Below are 26,969 nucleotides of genomic sequence, written 5' to 3'. Positions count from 1 at the left end.
TGTTCTTTGCCGTCAACAACCAACACCAATGATAATTTTTTAAATATGGTGACATGTTCAATTGTTCATTCTAACTTTTCTCTTTCAATTATCAAGCTTGCTAGTGAAAGCTTCCAAAGCATCTATGCTGAGCAGTAAGCTACAGGCATTTGCTCCTAGAAGGGCCACCCAAGCCAGGCTGGTCGGAAGGTAGAGGCCAGACAAAACGTAGTCTCCCCACGATCAGGACAGCAGAGCCTTTCAGTACCTTAAGACAATCTTCTAATGACAGTGACATAAATCAATCACTCTCTTCCAACCTGCCTTGAGCCAACATGGAAGCAGTAGCCTACAGTTTGTAAATTCACATGGTATCAATATGTCAATGGCGCATGGATACAGATAACCCATGTTGATGCGCAATCTGCTTCAAACGGAGATGGCGATTGAATATATACCGTATGTATATTGGCGTTTTTCCCTTACATTTTCAGATTTAGTTTATTCAATGGACCAAACATATCAACCAAATAAGCAAGGAATCTAATCCATTTGTCATCATTCAGCAATGAAACAAATTCCAATTTTATTTAAAGGTCAAAAAGTAATTTAAGTTCGTCTCTGAGCTCAAACACTCGCTTGGTTACGTTTCCTCTTGAAAGTCATCGAGTATTTGCATGAAAGAGAAGTAGGCCTACGTGATGGTTTGCAACTTTGCTGCCCATTATCAAATCGGTTCAAAGTTTGTCCTAAAATTTTTTGTTTTAAATTCAGTTGTTTTTTAAACTTTTCTGGATTAGTGTGTTTTGTATCGGTATAAATCAATTTAATTAAACCAGCGCAAGAGTTTTTAATGATAATTTACTTAGTTTTTGACATAAAAACCGAACGTTGGCCAGCAATCAAGCCTAGTCAGTTTTTAAGCAGGGCTGCCAGACAAGTTTGGATCAATCGCACTTAGCCTAAATCGACAAAAATGCTTTTTTTTTCTTGCTTTTATTTCAATGCGAAGTGTTTGATTTTTTTAATTGAATTTAAATTTTGTTGTTTTATGTCAGTAGAAAAGTGACAAAAATTGTCATAAATTGTTATTTTGGGCTCAAACTTTGTAATGATACGTCGTCTGGATTTGATTTTTGTTAAATTTCGTCTGAAGAAAACATTATTGACCTATTGTGTTATTCGGTTACACTAAATTATTTCTCATTTACATTCTATTCAATTTGTTTGTCAAATTATATGGTCACATTGCGCTAGTTTCATGCAGCCTAACAGGTACCACTGAGAGTCACTCAGCCATTTCTTTTATGACAGAACAATAGGCCTAGGTTAGCCTATACCTTTTTTTAAATTGTGATTATTTTTGTATTGTAATACTGTTACTGAAAATGTTTTTACTCGTAGCCTTGAACTATTTATTGGCTTGAACTTTTCTTGGTTGCACTGAAGTTTAAACGCCCTTGCTACAAGAGTTTATTGATTTCAAAAGTTTTTCCTATTTTTAATCACCCGGAATAAAGTTTATATTTGAATAAAACCACAGGACTTCGCTTAAGGATCGCAGCAGCACATGATTTTTTTTTCTTTCATTAATGTTACTGAACATCAGCCTATCTTGTTTCAACGTAATTTGCCGATGCTTGACATTTGTCACATTAAGAACTGGGAAGCAGCTGACTCGATGACTGATATAGTCTTTCGCTGCTTCCTGTCTGTTGTGGTATTTAGATAGCTATGGTACTATTTTATTCGTATTGTTTATAATTGTACCGTACTTTTGTCGCAACAGACGAAATAAAAGGTTTCTCTCTCTTTCTCTCTCTCCATGTCAGTGCACAGTTGCTTAAATAATCGGGAGTTAAGGGCTCCTCATTAGCGCTTTAAAACTCTGGTCTAGGCCAACTTACTAGGCTTAAAATGCTTTACAATCCTAAAACCAAATTCCCCCTAAAAATTGTAAAATTTCCCCCTAATGGGGAATTCCTCCCCGGTTGGGAACCACTGCCTTAGATTATAATTGTTTTTCACACCCCTCTTAAATCAACTTCAGCAAAAAGAAAAAATAAGCTGGCAACACAGAAAATATCATGCAACTCACTGAAGGGAAGATTGACCAAGTCAAAACTGTAGCTTGGGTTTTGCAGAGTTGAGAGTTCTGCAAGTTTATTATGGTAGGGTAGGTTGTAGACAGTACTAGGTTGCAAGTTGGGGAATGCATTATATTATGTTATGCAGAAGGCACTTACAAAAAGTTTCAAGCTTCTTGCAATGTAGTGTCTCCAAAAACTTTTATATTGTTTATCTTGGGATTTAGACGTCATTAGATATGTCTTGTTTTGTTTGTTTGTTAGTTTTTCATATCTTTACCCTGCATTACGGGAAAGCGGACTTGAGTGCTATGCATCGGTGTACGCCTTCCGACGTACACCTGACCCACGCTGCAGCCGACTGCAATGTCTGTTTCCGTGTTTCCGGTTCTTTAAGTTGTTATAGATTTAGATGGACTGTTGGAGTGTACCCTAGCTTTAGGATGCAACAGTAAAAGAATACTTGTGACTCTTTGTGAGCATTGAGCAAGTCATAAAAACTTGTCCATAACAAGCAAGTAAATAGCCTTCGTTGTAACCTATAATGGATGATTTTTTGTGGAATCCTGCTGTGCAACATGCTTACAACTCGTTTGTCTGGGATGAAGTGGAGCAAAGTAAACCACCTGCCGGTGGAAACAATATATCCTCTGGAATTGGACTTCTTGAGCAAGTGAGTCTATTGATGAGTTTAAGGGATTGAGAAAATATTCATCTATTGAGAAAATATGGCTGGTTAGTTTATGCTACCAGAACGATATGTTTGCGTGCTTATTTGTGATACTGTATCATATAGGAATATATTGACATAATTCTATTTGAATAATGGTATTTGTGTTTTTATATAAATATTGGGAAAATTTTTTTTAGAATGAAGTGGCTATTTATGCCGTTATAGTATATAGCCCATGTGCGACTTTGTGCGTATATGTCACCACGTTTTTAAGGACTTATGAAAACTGTATTTCTTAATCTAAACAGTTAGCCTATATATATATACTCTATTTTATTAGAAAGATATTTTTAAACTCTTAAGAGTAGCCTATAGTAGTTAGGTAATATTGTTGACTGTTGTATGATATGTACGGTAGGCTATTAAAGTTACAATAACACCTTTTGTAATTGCTGTTTTAATTACAACACGCAGATCCTGATAAAAGCACTTTCCGACATGTTTATTTCTGTGCCGCTTGAAAGTCAGGATGCCATTTTTTATTTAATTTTTCTTTATAAAAAGCAGAGTTTTTCTAAAAACATAGTTTGAAAACCAAAAAATAAGTTACATGGGTAGCATAAAAAGATAAAACTTGCACAAGTTGTTGTGGTTATTGATAAATACACTGTTAAATTTTTTTCGGCCAAATTATTCTTCATTGCTAAATATTTATACAGGGTGATCAAACCAAGTGTAGACAAATATTTATTAAAATAACAGTACATACAAACAGGAAAAAATTACACATATAAAGAAAAATACAAAGAAAAGTATAAATAAACAAAATGTACAGCCCTCGAAATTAGCTTCCATCTACGACGGCAAAAACATTGCCGTCGCCAAATCAACAAACCTTGGGTTGCGGCAGCAATTGCCGTATGCTTTAATCAAAAGAAATTTTATGCGCTTCTTCTTCATCGTGTGTCACACGGCGGTAGCCCAGAGCATCACGCACGCTATTTTATACGCTGACAATGCTCTTGTGAACTGTAAAAAGTTTGCAACCTTATAAATACTGGCTTAATTGTTACGCAAAAGTTATTCTTTCATCCAATGCTTATTTTTTACCGATGTCGTTGCGAATATAAAAAGTGGTACAAAATTGGATAAATGGTTCTTCGGCAGTAAAGAAAAGTAATGCTTCCGATCATATGGCATCGCGCGTTCATGAACAGGCAGTTTTGCATCTTCAAGTATTCCAGTGACGACGTGACAACCTCATCCTCCGATGATTCCGATTCTGACTAGTTCTTTTTCCAACAGACTTTGTGTTGCTCGCAGTATCCTAATTGTGCCGAAATTATGTTGGTGTACTGTATACGTAAATCGAGACAATCTTCTCGCAGGGAGCTATTGATTTGTTATCGGTACTTGATTGAGCAATTAACGTTATTTCATGATAATTTAACGTCGCTAGATGTCGAATTAATGTAAACCAAACGTAAATTTCTTATTAGGCATTGTTGTTACGCGATATAACTCGCCGGGAAAATTAAATCGTTTTGTGCTGACTCGAACGTTGAATCAACCCAAAATTAACTTACTTCCCCCCCCCCAATGAGTTATAACGTGAATCACCGTAACAGCGTGCGTATCGCGTTGATTGCTTTATCGCTACTTTTGGTATTATTACACCACAACAAATCAAACAGTGCGGTCGTGATAGACTATTCGATTATTTTTTTCAATTCTCGTTTTACATGTTTTGGTAAAATTTTTTCGTAATAAACGTTCACAGCAATTGCCGAGGCAATTTCAACTTTTGCCGTTTGGCCTCGTCAACGTTTTTGCGAAGTAAAAATATGCTAATTTTGAAGACTGTGAGTGTTCACAGCAAGTAAAATAGTCCGAGGTGAAGTCTTGGTGCGATGTTTCTGCTGATTAAACTCACGCTGCGAGTAAATCAAACAGGAAGAAATTTTGAACAATTTTTGTCCGAATTAAAAGCTCATTTTGCGATGGCATTTTTATTGCCGTAGCAGAATGGCCATTATGACGTTTGCGGCGGCATTTACCACAGCAATTGCCGTGTGCCGCCGTTAATTTCGAGGACTGAATGTACTCTTATTCAAAAAAGTATTTTAAACAATATCACTCGTTGCTTGTAAGTTTTAATGATATTTGTAACAACAATTAATGCATTAAAAATATTTGATAATTTTATTAGGTTGGAGCTGATTATGCATCGATCCTCTTTGATATTCAATCTAAAGATTTCTTGAAACAACATGCAGTAAAACCAAATTCTAAAGAACATCTTCCTCCTCCACGTTATTCCAGCCTCAACGCCAGGCAACATGTGCAATATCTTAGTCTGGAAGAAAAATTTCGACACAAAAAATTGTCTGCTTTGAGCAAACATCTTCCTTCCGATCAACTAAATCCTCTTAACGTATATAAGGTTCGTATGTTTGTTTAAATTAATCATGTCAGGTTTGTGAGATATGAAAACAACAAATTGTTACTTTTGTCAAAAGTGGAAGATTTGGCATTGCGTTTACCACCAACATATGCAGTATTGCAGTGCTATGACGAAAGGTTAGGGGTCAGTTATACTTTTAGCCTACCTTTTAGCTTTTTTTTTTACTGCTTTGTTAATACTGTAATGTTGCTTAGAAAACAAATTGGTATCAAAATTATAGTTGGTGGGTATATTTCAGGGGTCTGCTACTATTTGGTGAGTCCGATTCGGTGAGTTCCTAACCTCTAACCCCTAACCCTAAAACGGCAATGATAATTAGGCTACGGTACCCAATAATTTAAAAAAAAATTAAAAAAATCCCCCGTTAAGGGATCGGACTCACCGAAACGAGTCATTCCGATATTTCAGCTACTTATGCACCACATGGCCTGGATTTCTGGATATAGCACAATGTGTATGTGCAATAAATGGCAAACGCAACATCAAATCTTCTACTTTTGACAAAAGTAACAATTTGCTGTTATCATATCTCACTAACTTGACGTGATAGGATAAATCTGAGGTCAGATTCGGATTCAGCACCCCAGAATTACTCTAAATCAGTTTTCAAAGTTCATAGAGCAAAAATCGTGTAGACCAGTGTAATCATATGTAGTTTTATCTCATTTGTCAGTGTCTATTTTTTACGTTGTATGACAGAGATTTCATGGCAAAGTTATTCAAGAGCAAGAAGAATTTTCAGCCTATGCTTTTCAAGACTCGATTCATCATATTTCTGATTACAACAAAGTGGTGCCGTTAGCAGAGCAGTACTTTGAGGTAAGTACAGTTGCTCATATAATGTTGTTTAACGTGTACTTTTTGCACATGAATTAGCAACTTAATTATTTAATTCTGACTGAATGTTTTTGCAGGGGTCGCCATTGTATGCATAATGCATCTAGTCATTTGTAATTGTTTATGTTTTACAAGATTCATGGGATGCTTCTGCTAATAGACAACCATTCGACTGCTTAATAAACTGCCATTTATTCATCATTTTTTGTAATTTGCTCTTCCTGCTTTGTGTTGTCAGCAATAAGTTATAGGAGTGCCACAGAAAACTTGCATTTCTCAGACATATGACAATACTTAGAACCTTGTACAACTGCATACCATGTATTTTTTGCAGAATTACCTTTCCATGGCAAAGGATCGACTTCGTATGTACATGCAAAATTTTGTTTTTCTGCAAGCATTACAAATCAATGCTTTTCCATATACTTCTGATCCTCAACCCAAGTTTGAGAACTTATTTTTGAAATTAGTATGTTCATTGTTTTTGTAATTATGAAATGCTCAGTATAAAAATAACTGATTCTTTACATTTTGACGTAGAAAAATTTGCTTGAAGTTTCAATAAAAGTGGAAATTAATTTTTTGCTATGAGTATGTCACTTTATTAGTGTTGTTGTATTACACCGATATTAAAACTAATCGTCTTTCCGTTGTTGCTAAACGAGTTCTTTCATTTAGTTCTTTACTAAACGTGTAGTATATATGTTTTATAGGGAACGCCTCCTATTATCAAGAAACCACCAATGGATGCACCAATCCCAAGCTATGATGTAACAAACAATAAAGAAGTTCATCGGGAACCAATAACCAAAGATGAAAATGCTGAAAAGTGATTTACATTTTTTTGAACTTAAACTGTTCAGTGTTCACTTATTTGTTATTTATTAATTTTGTTATGCTTATTTGTTATTATAATTATGCTGTGAGCACTTAGTCTGTCTGTATTAAAGAGTTCAGCCTGATACTGAATCCAAGTTTCCATGTACAGCTTAATCCGAAGAATGTTTGCTTTCAGAAATCGCTTGATTAAGAGCTGCTTTATGGATTTACTCTGTTTCTATCCATCAACCCATCATGTCTCCTTAATTGTTTTCTTTCATTTGAAACCTCCGATGTACCAATCTAATCGAGAGGTTGTCGGTAGATTTCAAATTGCCGTTGATGCGTACTTGATGGTGTGAAGTTTATTCTATTAATTATCAAATTCACTCATGTGACTTCACGAGAGAGTTCACAGCTGATCAATCTGTTTTAGCCTGATGCTGCGAGCGCTGTGGGAGTAGCGAGTTGCACTGGCTTTCGGAACACTTATTATGGCACATGACTAGCCAGGGAATCGTGTTCTGAAAGCTAATGTAAACCGCTACTACTACAGCGTTCGCAGCATCAGGCTAAAACAGATCGTTTGTATTGTATCTACTACATTGCGAAGTAAGCAACAACGATCATGCTGCTAAAAGCGAAACTCAATCTATTGTCTTCTCTGTAAATTGTGATCAGCATCTCTCTCATCAGGTTAGCTGTTGCTTGGAAAGCTGACATCGTCATTTCTCTCAGCGCTCTGCGCACTCTGGCAGATAACACACCTCCATTCGCCAATGAATCGGAAATTCCAGTGGAAATGCGTAAAATTAAAGGTTGGTTTATTGTTTTTCAGTGGTAAATGTCTTTCGAAAATAAGATTATTGAGACATGTATGACGTATATTCGCGTGGTTTTGAATCATCGTTTCAAATTTTCCGACTCTTTCAAAGCAATTCAATTTGTGCAGATCAGAGCGGCAATCATCGCCAAGTTGTTTTCATTGATAAAGCCTTACCGCCGAAAAGCGTATACGCAAGAGACAAAAATCTCAGGTACTTCAAGAAAGCAGTAAAGGATTTTGTGCTGCATTCATCCCGTGAGTCGATCTCTTTTTCCATGTTTTATTTTTTATTATGAAGCAGTACTTTTTGTGCCACTTTTATTATACAGTACAGCATTTTGCAATTATCTGTCCACTCTACTGTGAAGTTATTAAACCACGGAGTGCGTTACATCAACTAGCTAGCTGTAAGCAAATTTAAAGGTTTTCTTTCAAAAATGTACCGTTTTCGCTCGTAGGTCATATTTCAATGGTGGACAGCGTTGTCGACAAAACTTGCTCTTCGGATGAAGCTGTCCGACCGGAATTGAATAGAGAAGAAGGTTCAGAAGAAATGAATGCATCGACTGAAGGTTTGAAAATAGTTGCAGCAAGGGTGTTTTACTGTTTTTTGATCATATTAACTACTTGAAGCGATTGTAGTAAACTTGTGTTTTGAATACGTCAGTGGCACCTCCCAGACAGCAAAATCCGTCGTTTTTACATTGATTCAACGTCCACAGACGTTGAATCAATGTAATAAGCAAACTTCTTTTAAAAACACGTCCACTTCTGCAATCATAAAAAATAAACTAGTGATCGCATTGTCTCTTCTACATTATCAACTTTGATACCCTTAGTCCTTACCCCTCTTTCAATTTTGAAGACGATAAGATCGTCACAGCTTTAACAGCTTGCACTTCACAAACAAACTCTGCAGCTGGCGCCGAGATCTTGCACACATTTGATGGCATCATCATCGGCGTATGAGTTTGCTCGGGTGTGACAACCTTCGCTTCGCATATCTCTTTTCTATCTTGAAGATATGATACTGATGGGATGGGAGGGACTACCAGAAGGTGCTTGTTCTTTCCCCCCATTTGAGGGCATGATGGCTGGTGACACTTTTTTGACAATTTAAGTCGAATACGGTCGATGCCAACAACAACTTACGTCATTATTTGTTCAGAAAGTGCGGATGAAGTGTTGGAGTGTGAAAAGTCTATACCTCAGCTGGATGGTATCGACGACAACGTGGATACCTTGTCAACAGTTGCTGCTGCAAAGCGAAAGAATAGAGTCAGTTCCGTTCCGCAATCCGTGGTAAGGTTTTGTTGTTCTTTCTTGTTGAGTCACCCTAGCAGGCAGGATGGAGTTCGCTTTTTAAAGATAATTTTAACGTTAATTTACAGATTGCAAACAAATTTACCCATCGAGTTCCGATATATTTTTTATCTTACTCTCATGAAATTTATGTTACTTTTTTTTTACCTGTTTTCTATTTTAATGTCTGCAGGCTCAGGCAGCAGGTCTTAGCGTTTGGAAAAAGAGTTTATCGAGAGTGCCAAAAGCCGCTGTAAAGTCCACTACAAGCTCTACATCTCTCTTGAATTTTAATTTCAGCAAAACCGTTAAACCTAAATCACCAAAAAGTGAGATTTTTTATGTTTTGCACATGGCTGTTGAATGTTGTGCGAAATGCGCTTTTTTGAATTCTTAATCAAAGTTACCTAATTAGTGCTGTGCTTTGATACATTGTATGTTGTGTTTGGGTTGTTAAAAATGCCCTTTTTTCTAAGTTTTTAGTTGGCACGCTCTGAAAATATTTTATCTAGAAAACCTAAAGAATTTGCGTAAAACCACAACTGCTGTTAATCAAATTATGTATAATTTTATATCACAATCTTTTAACCTAATTTATTGTGAAGCCTAAACAGAGGTAGGCTACCTATACAAAATCTGGAGAAGCAGTATTTTGCGTTTGAAGTTTGACTTGAGTTGTAAGTTCTGATTAGCGTTGCGTGGTTATCCTATTCAACGGCAGTTGCTCAGATGCTGTTATATAAAATGGAACTATTTCAAGAGGGTCACGCTAGGTTGAGGAAAAATTGTCTTTGAACAACGCTAATGCAACAATACTTGCAATTGTATGTTGAAGAAAGGCGTTTAAGTTTCTATCAGACGATATTAAAAACAAGCTTTACTTATAATTTACATAGAGCAACCGCAACAGAGAAGTGATTCCGATGATGACAACATGCTGGTAATTGATGATGATGAAAGTGAAGCAAAAAAAAGTGATGCTTCTGAAAGTGCTGTCACAGAACTCTCGCAACCTCCTGCATCTGCGGATGATGACGGCACGTTTGGCCTTTCGTTTGGCTCTGCTGAAGTTCCATCGAATTATTTGCAAGCATCGGAAAATGAAAGCAGCGACAATTCTTTAAACGCTGAACAATCGTTGCTCACAACACTTCGACGTTCGGCTCGAAGGAAATCAGCTCTCGCAAGCGACAAAGAAAAAGCGCATGAGACCGAAAAACATAAATCTACCGCCTCTACCAGTCGATCGAAACGACTTCGTTCAGCAAGTGCTGCAAAGGTTGACAATCCGGACATGTCGAAACAAGCGAGCGAGGTGTCCACAAAGACTTTGAGACGTAAGTCAACTGCTCAAAATACAACCAATGTTTCGAAAAAATCCCGTAAAGCATCGTCAGATTCGCGTATGGGATGTTCTGACGACAACGACATCAGTAAACCCCTCGCCGATCCACCCGAAGAAGCATCAAAAGCCGACGCCGAGGCAGTAGATGCCACCGCAGTGAAAAAAACTGAAGGTAAAAAGACGTCTAGTTTGCGAAGTACTGCCCATGACGATGACTCTTTTAGCAATCCGGAAAAGAAAGATGCTCTTACTACACAAACCGATTCTGTCGCAAGTGACACCACAAAAGCGGCGTTGAGTGAAAGTGAACAATTGCAACTCGCCAAAGACGCTCTTTTGAAGGACTTTGAAAGCAAATTAGGTTCTGACGAAACCACAACGCCTGACAAAGTCTCTTCGACAGTTGACCAACCTCATCCAATCGCTGAAAATACTAAAACGACAGCACAAGACACAGAACCGAACGATCTATTGGGCCAAATACTTGGAATGCAAAAAGACCGTGAAGAAAAGACTGTAAAGGAAGTTCCGAACGTGAAGACCAAAGACGTTCCTTTGCGTCGTACCGTGCCTGCCGTCCCTCCGCCGACGATGCAGGACGATTTTAGGTGAGTTCCAAGTCCAGCTTCCACATTTTTGTTGCTGTTGTAACATGTACCATGTTTTCTTTTGCTGTCACTTACTGGGTTGCATTAGACGTTGTAGTGCTGTTTTCACCTGGTTTGAAATATGTCATATCTTAGTACGACGTTTTCAGACATTTCTCGATACTATCTTGTTCTGTTGCAAAATAAACAAGTTTTTAAACTAAACTACCCTTCTTGTTTCATTCACAGCTTTGATGAGATACTTGCTCTATACAACGCCAAGCTTTCTGAAGACACAAATAGCGTCTTTTACAATGTTTGGTCAATCGGAAATGTACGCGTTCTCATAAGAGGCTGTTTACACGGGAAATTTGTGTCACATTATTCAAAGGACAAAGTGAGTTGGCGGTATTGGAGCAGTTGGCCAAATTAATCTTGTTAAACTGTTGCCTTGCATTTACAACCGCAAACAAATTGCTATTCGTATGGCAATCTTCGTCGAATCTTCGTTTTAATGGTCACTGGTGGAATTTTCCAGACTACAAAAGTTGCCATTTCTACGTCGTTTTCAATCTTCCAGACGTTGACACAATGTAAAAATGGCAACGTTTGAAGGTCATGGCATGGTGATAAAGATTTAATTGTAGTGGAACAAGTCACTTGTTTAATAGAGACCAGTCGTCGTTGCTTCATGTAAGTCTTCTGCTTTGCTGGTCTGTTGTCATCATGATGCGTCTCACCAACAGGAAGGCACCAGTTTGGAGAACGCGACAATTCGAACGAAGCTTGAATATCAATCAGATCTTGGATTCGAGCAGCTCACTAAGTCTGAAGCATGCGCCGAATGGATTGACTTGCAGTTTCGTCCGCAGCCATCAACTGTTCTCAGATGTAAGTTTCTTATGTTATGGCTTTCAACTTGATCGTACGAATTTGGTGCTGTTTACAGCATATTTAATAAATTGCAATGAAGCGAGTTTGCTTAGAAGCGTCCTTCGTGGAACTTTGTAGAAATGTTATTCTCGCATTGCACCTAGCATTGCGGTAACGGATTTATTGAACAATGTACTCGACTGTGTGTAACTATGTATATGTGGCTGCGGTAGAACCACCCGTCTCTACGATGGATATTGCGCTGCGCAATAAACACATTTTTATAATAATCACTTTTACTGCTGTACTTTTTCTTTGTGCAAACATTGAATCAATATCAAAAGGACATTGTGAACTGACTGGTAAAGCGGCGGTCGAATAAATTTGTGGCTAGAATACGGTGCGATACTGATGAGCCCAGCCTCATGGGCGAAACATGTGTCTATCGCTGTCAATTCTTGCTACAAATCGGCTGCCGAGAAACATATCAAAAGGACATATTTTGCCAGCTGGGCTAGAAGAGCGTTAAAAAGTAAATTCCTTCCAGGCAGAGTCGATCCCTTCACGCAGACGATTATTCATATCGACGAGGTGAGGAATAATGAGTCCACCTACCAACATTATGAAGCTGTCGGTTTCAGGTAACGTTGTTGACAGGACGTAATTGCGTAGCAACAACCGTTCACTGTACAAATTATTTGGACTTGCTGATAATTGTTCACAACGACAATCAGTAGAACAGATCTTTTGTTGAAAACACGTTTATTACTTTATACATTGTCGATTTGCGCTTATCGATGTTATTTGCAGCTACTTGGCGGCCAATAAGATGCTGTTGTCGCTCTTTCAAAAGTTGATTGCCAAAGACAGCTTCGGCCCTTTCATGCACATGATCAGCCACAAGAGCGGTTCCAGTGAGTTCACAGTTCGTGTAGCAGATCCTAATCCTTCCATCAAGAAGTAAGTGTGATGACTCTTCATTGTGAAACACTGTGTGTTTGTGGTGCCGTTTTCGTGAGTTTGTATTGTGGTCAGCTGTTAGAGCAAAGCGAGTAGGTTGGTAGAGGATTGATTTGGTGTGGTGTCGACCCCACGCTACTTGGTGAGACTTGCTTCAATGTTTCTACTTTAGTTTACGGTGAAATGTCACGTTTATAAAAGACTCATATCAAGCGAGTAGCTTTTTTCAGAAGTAGCCTATGTATTGTATATGTATTAGTGAGACCGATCAGACATGAAGCAATGTTAACGGAGGATTTACTTGACGAAAAACACTTTGCGTGAAGTGGCAATGAGTTTGTATTTATAGTCTAGAACTGTGTTGCAATTTTTTTATACGTAACAATTCTAGTCCGAGGCAGCACAAAAAGCTTAACAAACCACATCTTTCCAAGCTTCGTGCCAGTGGTGTAGCGCTAAAATATTCTTAAGTTCTGAAAAGTTTTTTGAAAAGCATTTAACTTTTCAGTTAAAAATACAAGATAAGTTCAGAAGGTCATTTCTTATAGAAAGGAAATGTAACATTTTGAGTTGAACAACATCAAGTCCAAAAAGAGAAATGTAACAAATAGGAAATCGGAAAAGTCGCCCAATAGCAGTATCTACTGTAAAGCATGCATCTGAAAAGGAAAAAGATCGAAGAGAAAACAAGTTAGAAAGAGTGATACGAAGTGAAAAGGATTGCGAAGCTAGATGGAAACAGAGAGCTGGAACAATTCAAATAAGAAATAGTGCGAAAAACCTTGACGCTAGACAATGGACATGGTTTCGCAAATATACAGCGTATAATGATCAGCATTGTTGCCCTTTGCGACGCAAAATTGTAGGCCGACGTTCTGCACTTTCAGCAATGCTTAATTGCTTAGTACCATTGCATCTCCGAGTTGTTTATGTCGAATCAACATATACTTGCAATGTCATCATCGTTTGAGGTGTGTTTGTTTTCACACAGAGTCGTGTACGATCTGCGGAGAGAATACGCCAACCCCGGTCGTGTCATACCATCCTCGCCTCAGTCATTTCCTTGGGTTGCTCTTGACCCCAGGAAACAAACAAATTACCAGTACCGCGTGCGACAAGTTCCGATAACATTTGAAATCCAACAATCTTCAAGCGAAATTCCAGCCAAGAAAAAGAAGAAAAACAAAGGGAAGAAAAAAAAGAAAAAATCTCAACTTAATCTTTCTGACTAAGTTAATAGAATTATTTTTGTTTCGTGCTTTTTTACTCCTATGGGCAGAGATGGAATATTTATTGCCACTGACCTTATCAACACTGCGCTGACACGTTTAATAACCGTTTTTTTATCCAACAATGGTGTCCTTTCTGATCGGTCAACCTGATAGCTTGTTACTGCAGTGACGTATTTTCATCCTTCGAAATTTTACCATGTTCCGAGCAGCAATTTTACTATTATATTAGGATTTCACTACGTGTGAAGTATTGTAGTTTAAGCTTTTGAGTATACTGTGGTCGTTACTTGATAGCTTATTGTCAGACAAATTTCAATGTCTGTCGACGTACAAAAATGATTTTCAGACATTATTTCAATATTTAAAAATGCGAAAAATACCTTTTTTACCACCTTGTACTTTCATAACTTCCTTAGTTACTACCGGGTTTGGTTTTGTTGTGTTGAAATAGTTTCGTTTTTTATGTAACCCGCCAATGAATAATTTATTAAGAGATTACTAAAAATGAATAGTTTTTTTTAATATTGTTACCTCTCTTTGCTAGAAACCTTGAAACAAATTTTCAGTTTGTTGAACAGCAGTGCCATGAGCTGCTGTTTTGTGCTCTCGTTTCCATTTGTAATAAAATGCTTTCAAAGTATGCAGTATTTCTAACTGCAAAAATGGAGTCAGTCGTTGCGGTTGCTTTCTTTCTAACTTTACTTGTGTTATTTCCTTATGCGGATGCAGATGAAGTTTTTTGTCCCAACGAAGGTAAGCTTGTTTAGATGTAATGAAGCTCGAGACGAATTCTCTAGGAGCGAAATAAAATTTCAGTTTATAAAAAGGTGGTTTCGATACTAAACTAATTTTTTTTAAACAAACGTAGCCTACTTTTCAAAAGCTCAAGATAGAGGGGGGAGGGGAAAAACTTTTATTTCGTCTGTTGCGAGAATAATACGCTACAATTATACACAATTCGATTAAAATTGCAATCTAGATATTCCAACAGACAGAAAGCAGCGAACGACTATATCAGTCATCGAGTCAGCTGTTTCCCTGTTCTTTTATGACAAATGTCAAGCAACGGCAAATTAACAAGATTGGTTGATCAGTAAAAATGATGTGCTGCTGCGATCTTCAAGTGAAGTCCTGTGGTTTTATTCCAATATAAACTTTATTCCCGGTGTTTAAAAATAATAAGGAACAAAGAAAACTTTTGAAATCAATAAAGTCTTGTAAACTTTAATGCAATTAATGAGAGTTCAAGCCAATAAATAGCACAAGCAAAAACATTTTCAGTACAGTATTACAAAATAATCGCAATTTGAAAAAAGGTATGGGCCTATTCTGTTATAAAAGAAAGGGCTGAGTGACTTTCAGTGTGACCTGTTAGGCTGCATGAAACCAGCTCAATGTGACCGTGTAAATTGAGAAAGAAATTGAATAAAATGAAAAATATAAGCGAACAACACAACAGGTCAATAATGTTTTCTTCAGATGAAATTTAACAAATCAAATCCAAGTAACGTATCATTACAAAGTTTGAGCCCAAAACAACAAGTCATGACGATTTAAAGGCACCTGTCACTCTTCCACTGACATAAAACAACAAAATTTAATTTCATCTAAAAAAAAAAAAAACACTTTGCATTGAAATAAAAGCAAGAAAAGAAAAGCAGTTTTGCCGATGTAAGTGCGATTGATCCAAAATTTTAAAAAGCAACTGAACAGCAAGATAGAGCAGGGGTCGTCAACCTTTTTTGCATTTGCCACTCGACGAAAGCTGTGGCGGGTTCCACTAATAAAATTTTAGATAAATTGTATATCCAGCACTACAATACTGTTGATATTTATCACAGAATACCGCATTAATTATAATGATTTAATCGAACAAAGCTGCTGTCAGGCCAGACGTTTGTTGCAACGCCTAACAAATTTTGCCAAAACTATTACAATTTTAGGAACCACAGAAGGCTTAACAGAACAGGGTGTCCCCAATGCTTTGGGACTACTTGGTATTACCAAATCATTACAATTAACACTTTTATCAATCAAATTTATTAGCCTATAACCTACATTCGGTTCAATGCACAATAGCAGAAAATGTAGCCTACTTCCCAATCTAACCCAAACGTACTTTTCACAAGAACGCTTAAGATGTGTTAAACAAGTAAGAACCCTAAAAGAAAATAGATACGACACTTCCGCTTACAGATATTTTTGCAGAGTTATGACAATACTTACTCAGCGACTGCGAAAAAGTAATCGCTAAAATAAATGTGCCTCCTCTCGAACATAACAGCGTAGCGACCGTTAGTTGGTGACACCTAAAATAGAGGAATTTAAGTCGAAACGAAACCAAGTTGTTGAAAATTTTCAAAAATTTTTTTGATTTCAAAATCTGTAAGTTCTTGTAATGACTAACTTAGGTCTTGTGCGCTTCTTTTGAAGTTCATACTGAAACAAAGTTTCTTAGAATTCAAAACAATGCAATAAAATTTTTTTTACGAAAAAATGTAATTCGGAACTAAGGCAAAAGACTTTTGCGACGATACAAAATGTGGCTTCCGAAATTTCCAAACGTAGGCTATGTTTGTTTTGAGTAGCCCAACACATAGTCGAACCCACGTTTTGCACATTTTGGCCATTTAGCTTGGGTTAAATAATTTTTTTTATCATAGCTTATATCACAAACCTGTTTTGATATAAAAAATCAGAACTCAGATTCTTATTCAGTCCAAAATTATTCGAGATCAATTTTGAAACACCATGCAAGAAAAAGAAAAGTTTTTTTCTTCACCTTTGCTTTGTTTGTGTTGTTGAAAGAATTGGCAACATCAAGTAACGATGATCCTCCCGACGTGGGTTGTTTAGTTGCCAAAGTTGCCTTTCCAAATAGACTTTCTCAAAACGAAGATGGAGAATTTCTTCGGTTCAATTGTTCTTAATAAATTTAACTATTCACAATATATCCAGGATTGGTTGAAGTTTCCGCTTTGGGTCGTGACACGCTGAGATGGGCTGTTGATCACTTTGATGGGTTCATCAAGGAATTTGAAACTGATACAGGTTTGGCACACGTTGGGTTTTTGCATGAATAAGCCAAACGGCCAACGTAGCACTGGTAGGCTAATACTGACTATTGTGGTCGATGTACGTTATTGAAGAAAAGTCTCAACTGGCGTTAGAACTACGGCAACATGTCGTTTTTAATAAAAAGCAATCTACGATACAAAATTTACTTCGTGCGTAATAAAACCAAAACTTTAACTTTCTGTTAAAAAGACAAAATCTATAAGCTACCTCAACATCCTGAATCGTTGTTTATTACAACCTTGAATTTTACCAAAAAAATCTGTTTCTTATTGGCGGGATGCATGACGTTTACAATCTCAGCATAACTGATTGTTCATAAGATGACTTTATGTTTCCACACAGCCATTGTACTTGTCAAAAAGTTTTTGTGTGGCCCAATTTCGTTTATTTGTGACTAATTACTATCTATTAATGTAAAGGTTGAAACCTAAGTTATCCTCCCAATGTGTAATAATAAGACGATAATCAATACGCAATTTTCTGGAAATATTGGTTATTTTATGTCCTTTTTTGTTACGTAGGAGATCAATTTGTCCTTCGGCCATGTTTATCACAAGATGCATCACAAGTTGGGAAGGTTTCAATTCAGTATTACGGAGTGCACTCTTATGGGACCTCTTATTCTTGGTTCACCCTCACAGTTTGTAGACATCTCGATCAAGATCATCTTTTTATCGGTCGAATAATGGATAAAGACACCATTTACGACTTAGGAGGCGTCATTGTGGAAAATGCTGAGTGCTGTTTTGCAGTGACGAAGGACAGGTGGTTCCCCAACACGGTTGTGTTTTCCGCAGAGAAAAACAGCCCCACCGTCATTCAAAGGTTTGTACTTTTAGTTTGAATAATCTTTGATAGCCGGTTGAATATCAGAAATAAATCTGTCATGGTCGAACAGCTCATTTTACGTCGACTGCATGAAGAAGCATTGGGTTGGAAAAAAAAATGAAATATTAGGATGAATGCAGTGAGATCATTTGGAGAAAAAACGACCGGCCACTGACCCTGTGGAGAAAACTGACAAAAAATGATTAAACGGCATTAAAGACAAGGAGGCATGTACATTATGAAGCACGAAATGTTGCAAGATGCAGTGGAGAGAGATCGGTGGAATAGAATATTTTACCGAGTCACCACCGAAGTTGACCGCTACTGGGTAGAACCTGGTGTAATCGACAAACAAACCTGTTTGCAAAACAGCCGATGTCATCGTTAAAGTAAAAAATATCTTCTCAATATTTTTACTTTGAAATAAAATTTTACTGACTAATTTGCCATTACATTTTTCTTTGCAGAAGCCGACAGTGAACTTTTAATTGTCCGCCATTCTTGCGATGGCGTTGTGCTCTTCAGAGCAAATTAGGTTATTATGCCTTTTGATTTTTAGATCGCCCGAAGCGAGCTATCTGGTGTCTGCTACCATGAATGACTCAGTCGAAGACAAACGCCGGAGCTCGTTTCATTTTGTGTCTAACGAAGCTGATTACGAGTTGCATGGTGAGTTTTGTTGAATACTAGTTTGAAACACTGACGAATAAAAATTGGCCCATCCTTGTTTGGCTTATGATTTCAAGACATTTTTCTTCTTTTTTTAAAGAATAATTGAATTTCAAATTTGATACCAGCTTTTATGTCAGTATTCACGTGTCTCATAATATGTGAACTATTGAGATTAATATCAAAACTTGACTATATTTCTCATGAAAAACATAACTTGTGAACAGGTGTGCAATACAACTCTCTTGGACAAATTTTGTGATCATTTCTTGACTAAAACACATCACAAGGGTTTTATGTTTTGGGTGATTTGATGGAAAATGTAGTAATGAGAAAGGTAATGAGAAAGATTGTAAAAGCTGTCGTGTACAGAACTAAGACTCATTTGGTAAATAAAATCCTCCACTATAATGCAACATCAAACATTTTTGCATGCATAGTTATTTCTTAAACCTAATAAGAACAATAAACAGTCAGTCGTTGGGGAGAATCACGGTAGCTGACGTCTTATTTGGACAGAGCCGATTGATGATAGTGGATTTGCTGATTTTGTTTGCGTCATCAATTCGCAACTTTGTACTTTCTTCTCTAGATTGGACAAAGTTTGGTTCCAAGTTCATTCGACTGGTGACGTATAATGGCGTGTCATCAGTTTTCTACAGTGTTGCCGTGTCTGCTTGCAGTAATGTGCAGGGATCTGTATACGATTTTGATGGCATCGATGAGCTTAGCGGTCTCAGAAAATTTCTGCAAAGAGCAAAAGGTGCTTGTGTAAATTTTTGATTACCATGTCTTTTGCTAGTTTTGTGGAACAAAAGATCGACATGTTTTTTGATTTTCAAAATTAATTCATTGTATTGAACTTCTTCCTTTCACAGTTTTTTCTGTGTGGATTAAAGCAGCCTACAACTCTAACAATGAAGCTTCCGATTGCCGAATCTTTCGAACATATTCCACATCGTCCGATACACTTCCTTCGGATGTTTCTTGCTCGGCTCTGTCTTTCATATTGTGCGAAACGACAGGTGAATTGTGGAAAATACATTCTTTTCATTTGAAAATTCGACTATTGGTTTTTATACAGGGCATTTTTTGGGAATGGAGTCAATATTTTGTAGCACAATTGAAAAATGTTTGCTAATTTAAATATATGTCACATCAACGTGTTTTGCGCATAGCCTGCATTACGTTTGTTGAAAACACACTTTGAAACTACTGTAATGTAATCTATATCGTGCCAGTAAAGATTTTATAAATCTGTTGTAAAAGCTACATTACATTAAGCTGCTATACTACATCATACCTGATATAGAAATTTCCCTTGAATATGAGTTCATTAGAATCAAGATCAAGGTATTCAATGCTGCATGTTTTTAATTTCCATCATAACTTTGTTGAAAAAATTGCTACTCTCTTTTTACCATGCACAGAGTGGTCTGGAGTTGGTAATTATCCATCCGTTCGTCTTTCTCGTGCTTTCTTGAAAATGCGATCCACAGAGCATTCTTTTTATCTGCCTTCCTACTTCGTCACTGACTCGTCCAAACATGATTTTCATCTACAAACCCTCGTCACTCTGAACCTGGCCTCCCCCATGCTTCCATTCATTCCAAAGGGAAGATTCCTGGTTGATTTCACCTTGAAGCGTGGCGACACCACCATCCAGGTAGGGCGAGAAAAGTTCTGCACCCACAAATCTAAAATCTTTTGCAGTGGTTAGTTTTTTATTGACATTTTTGTAAACTGGAAATGTGTAGCTAGTGCTGCTATCAACAAATTTACGGCTGATAAGTGATAACGTTCCGTGATGAAGGTGCACGGTGATTGATTATGTGGTTTACTGTTTGTTGATGTCAAGGCAGGGGCGAGGTTTGGTTTAACAACAGTGTCAATTGTTATGGCAACCACGTTTTTGGTAAATTACCAAGCCAGAAGTATGTCTCTTTACATTGAAAGTATGATTTCGTAATTCGGTTAGTCAAATAAAAACATGTGCTTTCAGTTTAGTATAACTTAATTTTGTAGCTTGGAAACACGTCGTTGGACGCATCATGTGGATATGGTGCTCACCATCACTCAGTGGAGCTTCATATCAATGGTGACAGTCAAGGAAAGTTGCAAGATCTTTGGCACAAAAGTCAAGCAATGTGTGGACTCAGCGCTACCATCGAAGCAGCTGTGAGACCAACAAATTTACGAAATTTTGGAATTGATGCGGTAAGCAAACAGTGTTGCCAATTACGCCAGAGATTCAAAGGTTGAATAAGAATTCACTAAAAAGAGATTTAAAAAAAATACCGGTAATTGCACACTTTTGATGAATTCTGCAACATTGCTGTGTTTACGTTTGCATAACGATAAAGAAATGTTGAGCATATGACTTTACATAAGCGTTCCTCCACAGTAGATCAGCTCACATCTTTTCAATAGTTGCGCATCATCGAAACTTGTGTTGTGTAATTCTTAAGAATCTGACCATGTTTTTAGTCAACCCCAAATTGTAACCTTACCATAGCAAACCAGTGCAACACGTCAGCTATTAGGTTGGCTGATTTTACGAAGTGGTCACCGTGCTATTTTTGTGTAATCGTATTTTTCGGCGTGCATTGTTGTACACCACTGTGGTTTTTCTTTTATTTCCTTTTTTTGGTTTTGTTTCTTTATTACGGTACACACAAAGTACAGTTTTAATCTAAATTATGTACAGTACATCTCTTTAAAGTGGTACTACGACAGTTTATCGAACGACTAATGATCGAACGACAGTTAATCGAAACGACAGTTTATCGAAAGACAATTAATCGAACGACTGTTAAGCGAAACGACTGTTTATCGAAACGACTGTTTATCGAAACGACTGTTCATCGAGCGAAAATTAATCGAACGACTAACCCTAACCCTAGATAAAATTTGTTTCGGGAGATTCGTCGTCCGATAAACTGTCGTTTTGATAAACAGTGGATCGATGAACTGTCGTTTCGATAAACAGTCGGTTCGATTAACTGTCGTTTCGATGAATTGTCGTTAGATAAACTGTCGTTCGATTAACTGTCGTTCGATAAATTGTCACGTCACGTTTTAAAGTGCATCGCATTTTTGCATTTTGACTATTAAACTAAATTGATAAAGCTTTGGTAGAGAGTTTGTTTGTTGAACCATAGACAAACAAAACAAAGTAACCTTATCGGGTTTAACATGCTGTATTACACAGAGACATAACAATTAAAAAAAAAAGAAATCAACTCAAACGTTTTCGACACGTACGTGTGTCCTCATCAGGAATTACTTAAATCTGCAATATACATAAAACGAAAATTTTAAGATAAATTTAACTATGCACTATAACTGTAACAACACTCCGGACTGAAAAGCAGAAACTGAACAAATGATACAAGAATGATAACGAGTAAATTATACGACGGGTTTTTCGTAATTTTTCCGTCGTTCGAAACAGCACTTGAAAAAACAGTTTAGTCCAATATACAATATAAGACCCAAGTAACATGTTTATTTGCAATCGTTTTCAGCCCTCAGTTTTGAAGGCTTGTGCACTGTGTCTAGGCCGTCTGTTTTCGTAGGCCATGACTGAAATCCTACTGCAACACAGAAAGCGTCGAATTCAAATATCTCCATTGCAATGCGTCGGGTACGAAGCCAGAGAAGCAAAAAATGGACAATGTGTTTTCACGTGAAGGTTGTGTTTGCGTCTTATTCAGAATCTTACCATACCATCATCGCTGATCAGTTCGGCTTTATCTATGTCGATATATATGCTCACTCTTCTGGGGTATGTACTGAATTATGATACCTTTCTTTAGTTAACCTTATGCAACTGAATAGAAATGCTTTAGTGCAGTGTTACTGCAGAACAGAAAATACAATCTTTGAATGTACCAAACTAAAACAAGAAAACCAGACAAGTTTTGCCAATTTGGTTCGTATAGTCTGTTTGTATTGTTTGACCACATTCACTGTCGTCTGAGCATTATCCCGATGCGTTTCCAAAATGATAAAATGTTTTGCAATGTTGTTTCTCTAACCATGGGCCTGTGTGGCAAGGAAGCACTAGGTGGTTAGGACCGCAAACTCTTTCAATGTAGGGGAAATAGAAAATTGGTCTTTTGGTATGCATACGATGAAAATATGTCTTTGTTGATGCACTCCACTGAGTAAATGTTGGTATTATTGTCTGTTTGTCTAAATTTTATACGTACAGATGCATAGACTATAGACTAATTTTTCAATGCCTTTGATTAACTGTTGCATGGTCGTCAACAAACAGTTACAAAATGTAACTGAAATTTTTTCCCCATAGCGTTATTTTGTTAGCCTACTTCAGCACAATTCTTTAAAAACTTAATTTCTGACATTTTTGAAACGACCTTGATTGGTGTGTAAAGGTGGCTTTAAAATAGTGGAGTTGGTGCGATACTGAAGAGGTCTGACTGATGGCCGTTTCACAGTGCCAATGGTTATTTTTTGCTACATCGCTATTCTTGCTACACTCTGCTACCGGGCACAATAAATTTCTTTTCTATACTTGTTGGAATTCAATAATTTCAGTGTCTTTGCCATTTTTAAAAAGTTTATATTACTTTCAGCACGTTCATTTGATTACAACATTTCTTGGCAATGATTTCAATAACAATGAAGAACAAGCAACGAAAACTATTGACATCCAAGTGTCGTACGATGCCTGGAAGCGTCTGTGCTTTGTGAAGTACAGCACCAAGATCATTCTTTATCTCGACGGAAAGGTGTATGGTTACATAGACGCTGCGTCGCATATATTTTTTCCAAGTATGTAATTGCCATACTTATTACTTAGTCTATTTTTGTCAATGACCAGAGGCGGATGCAAATCCATCCCTCATTGACGCTATAAAAGATGATTCAACTCTTATTAGAAATACCAAAAACACGCTGCTATATCATCATGCTTCTTATGCTCTTACATGCGCAGGAAATTAATTTAAAAAACAAAGCTTTTTTAACTATTTTATCTTGATAATGAGCTGCCATATTATGTATTTGTTCTGCAATATATAGGCTACTTAATATCGTTGCTGCGAACACTTTATTTCTGTATGAAATCTATAAATAGTCCTTGTTTTGATAGTCCGTTACGTAATTTCAATATGTGTGTGTAACTGTGTATATTAGTTTGTTTTTGTGATGTTGGGTTCAGTCGTGTTCTCATTGCTTTAAGAATTGGCGCTCCAGTTGTTCCAGGAACGAGGAGGCGACTGATTCTTAACTAATTCATCAACTTATTTTAAAGTATCAGGTTTGGTGGCCGTGCTTAACTATATTTATTGATGCATATACCGCAATATTAGATCCTTTCATGCACGTCTTAAACCATTAAGGTTTTGCCACCTTTTCCTTTTGTTAGTTTTGTTACTGTATTTCTTTTTCACAATATCATTTCTTTTGCATTCTGACAAAGAAAAATAAATTGAATTGAATTGAATTGAAAAAAAAAATAAAACACGTGTTTTCCTTTCTTTTTGTAAAATATTTTGTGTTTAATTGTTGTTAGTCACAGTCACAGGCCCATTGAAATTTTCATCCTGCCCTGCTCATGGCCCATGTTTTCCGTGTCATGCCATTGTATGAATGTAGGCACGATTATCACGATATCGATTCTGACAGGCTTTGATGTCACAGACGGTTTGTGGACGTTCTGATCTGAATTCAGTCGTTGCACAATTTGCATCATCGTGCAGAGTTGCTAAATGCAAAACATGAAGCAAATCAAATTTGCAGCAAGTAGACGACTTCATTGTTTGTTTTTTTAAATTGTTTATCTTGGAATTATTTTGACGATAAGTAAACGTCTGATTTGGTTGTGTTTTCTCTACTTACTCCGGCATGCTTGTCACAGGTGGAGATTATTTTTACATATCAAAATCAACTTCCGTCGTGGGATTCTCACTGACCAACTTCAATGTGTGGTCACGTGATTTCGAAGACAACGAGATAGAGAAGATGTCGGAAGATTGCGATTCCACGCATTTTTATCCTCCAGAGATCCTATCATGGTCTCTGGCGCATGTTCAAGACAGCAGCTCATTGCTTGCGTCAGGAGTAGTTAGTATCATGGACAGTTGTGGTTATGTTGGCCAGCCACCCGTTCTTTCTCAAGCAGCGATCCTTGTCGACGTGTTTTGTGAACAAGGTACTTAACTTCGGTTTCCAGGTTTTTATGTTTTTAAGTGAAATACAATGATTCTCTTTAAAGCATTTGTTTGCTTGACTTTGTTTTGCTGCAGGGTTGATGGTATGACATTGGCAAGCAATTGATACGATTATTTCTATCAGGGATATCTATAACTACGGGATTGGAAACTCTGTGGAATTGAAAACCATTTTATACACCAGTAGGGTCACATTTCTTTGTGCGCTGCTGTGATAAATAATCACATAAATTGACCTCAAAGGGCAGCAAGTAGTAGGCTAAACGAACAACCAAAAGTGTAACAATCAATTCACCTGCTGTAAACTGTAAAGTCTACGCTTGCCTGGTTTGTTTATTTGTTTGTATTTCATTAGTGAAGTGATGTTGTATTTTGTTTGCTGCTTAAAAAATTTCCAAAATGAATATTGGTTTTAGTTCTGATGACATCGTAAACGGATTGGTTTCATATTGGATTGGTCTGTGAACAAGTTGATGATACAACAGCATATTTCACTGATTGCTGAACACTCCTCATTTACTTCTGATCTGATTTGCATTACGCCAAATGCTAAAGAACAACAATAGGCGGTTTTTGGACTCGTCGCATTCATTCATTTTTTGGATTCACTGTTGTTTTTTCTAGCAGCGTAAATGTACTTTTATAATCAATTAAGTTTTAATGTGAGAGTACATTTGTATTATATTTGTAAAATCGAATTTTGTATATCTTTTAGTCGGTGTTTTATTTTGCTAAACTTTCTGTAGTCGTAGCAGGTCGTAGTAATGTGATGACCCTACTGATGTATAGCACTAGATAGAGTTTCCAATCCCGTAGTTATAGATATCCCTGATTTCTATAAGGTGACAAAGTCATCGAGTATGATTACAAAACTTGGAATGACAGTTGTGTTAACTTGTTACTTTTTTGGGTTCAAAAATAGCCTAAGTAACTTTTCATTCAATCTAGAATCTAGATCATGTGTGTTTCGAATGCTGCTGCAAAACTTATGAAACATAGTCATTGTAGAAACGGATCGTATGTTTCCAAAATATGTCTTGTGTCAGGATTTATTGTTTGAAATAAATGGCTGCATTCAATAACCATAAAGTTCACCGGAAAGGCAATTTTCATTTGGCTTTCAACAACTTGTGCCATCGATTTCAACCTAACAAAATTAAAAACGCGTTAAAATTTTTGTTTTGACCGAGGTTTGGCAAGCAATGAAAGTAAATATGCATTTAAAGTAGTTATAACTTTTCATATTTAATGGATAAAGTAAATCGTGTTCCCTTATAATCAGTACTTGCGATTATTTTGGTAACGCATTTCATTGCGATTACACATGTAATTTTGTGTATAAAACAGATTACGATTACATGAAAATGTTTACCCGATCACCATTCTTCAGTGTATGTGATCCAATTTTTGTCATAGTATCTTTTCTTTACTTCACAGTGTAGATTCAAACGATCTGTTATAGCCTGATGCTGCGGGTTCTTTTTGGCAATATCAAATTACACTAGCTTTCGGAACACAGTTCCCTAGTCATGTGCTATGACGAATGGTGTTGAAGTCAGTGAGTGGTTTTTTTAAAATGGCTCTTTGTTTTAGTTTAACAGATCGTTTGAATCTACACTGTGAAGTAAGCAACGATCATGCTGCTAAAAGCGAAACTCCTTCAACTACATATCTTTTCTTTGTTTGGCACAATGGTTATATCATTGTCTATGCATTTTTGGTTGACTTGAATTTTTTCATAAAAATTTGCTGTTGGTTTTGTAACATTCTATAAGAGTTCGAGAGTATCATTGAACTATGTTGCATTGTTTTCTTTCGTATGTCGTATTTTTGGACTGCGATGATGCCGTCTTGAATCTGTTGATAGTATTACACCAACAAAATTTGTTTTTAAAACATATGCAATGCAGGCTCTTCCCTTATAGTAAAGTCTTCTCCTTATGCGCTATTTTTACTGATTTTGCTAGCTGGATTTCTGTATCACGTTTGAATCCTTTCCTTTATGGTTTTAAGATTTTCTTCGAGTGTCTGATCCTGTTCTTCGCCTGCCAAAGACTCATTCTACGAATCTTGACACGATATGGACCAACTACGATACGAACATTTATATTGATGTCACAATAACTAACCTGTACGAGTCCGACTTTAGAAGCATTGAAACAGCAGTCGAAGTCAAAGTAAGGATTCATTTGAAACGTCATTATTATCGT

At 36.9% G+C, this 26,969-nt stretch overlaps 1 protein-coding gene across 1 annotated transcript; it reads left to right on the top strand.

Annotated features, from left to right (window-relative positions):
• The first annotated feature begins 2,318 nt into the window (after positions 1 to 2,318).
• On the top strand, positions 2,319 to 14,621 carry LOC145778331 (uncharacterized). The gene is made up of 16 exons (XM_082589799.1): positions 2,319 to 2,739; positions 4,949 to 5,182; positions 5,903 to 6,022; positions 6,375 to 6,509; positions 6,754 to 6,869; positions 7,556 to 7,677; positions 7,812 to 7,940; positions 8,144 to 8,257; positions 8,854 to 8,987; positions 9,181 to 9,316; positions 9,884 to 10,940; positions 11,169 to 11,316; positions 11,666 to 11,810; positions 12,340 to 12,433; positions 12,603 to 12,752; positions 13,744 to 14,621. Exons 1-16 carry the CDS (start codon positions 2,611 to 2,613, stop codon positions 13,982 to 13,984), a joined length of 3,204 nt encoding a protein of 1,067 aa, XP_082445925.1. The 5' UTR covers positions 2,319 to 2,610; the 3' UTR covers positions 13,985 to 14,621.
• The last annotated feature ends 12,348 nt before the right edge of the window (positions 14,622 to 26,969 follow it).

Source organism: Aplidium turbinatum, chromosome 10 (assembly GCF_918807975.1).
Source record: "Aplidium turbinatum chromosome 10, kaAplTurb1.1, whole genome shotgun sequence".
NCBI classification, from domain to species: Eukaryota; Metazoa; Chordata; class Ascidiacea; order Aplousobranchia; family Polyclinidae; genus Aplidium; species Aplidium turbinatum.
This window is presented reverse-complemented; position numbering and strand designations above follow the sequence as displayed.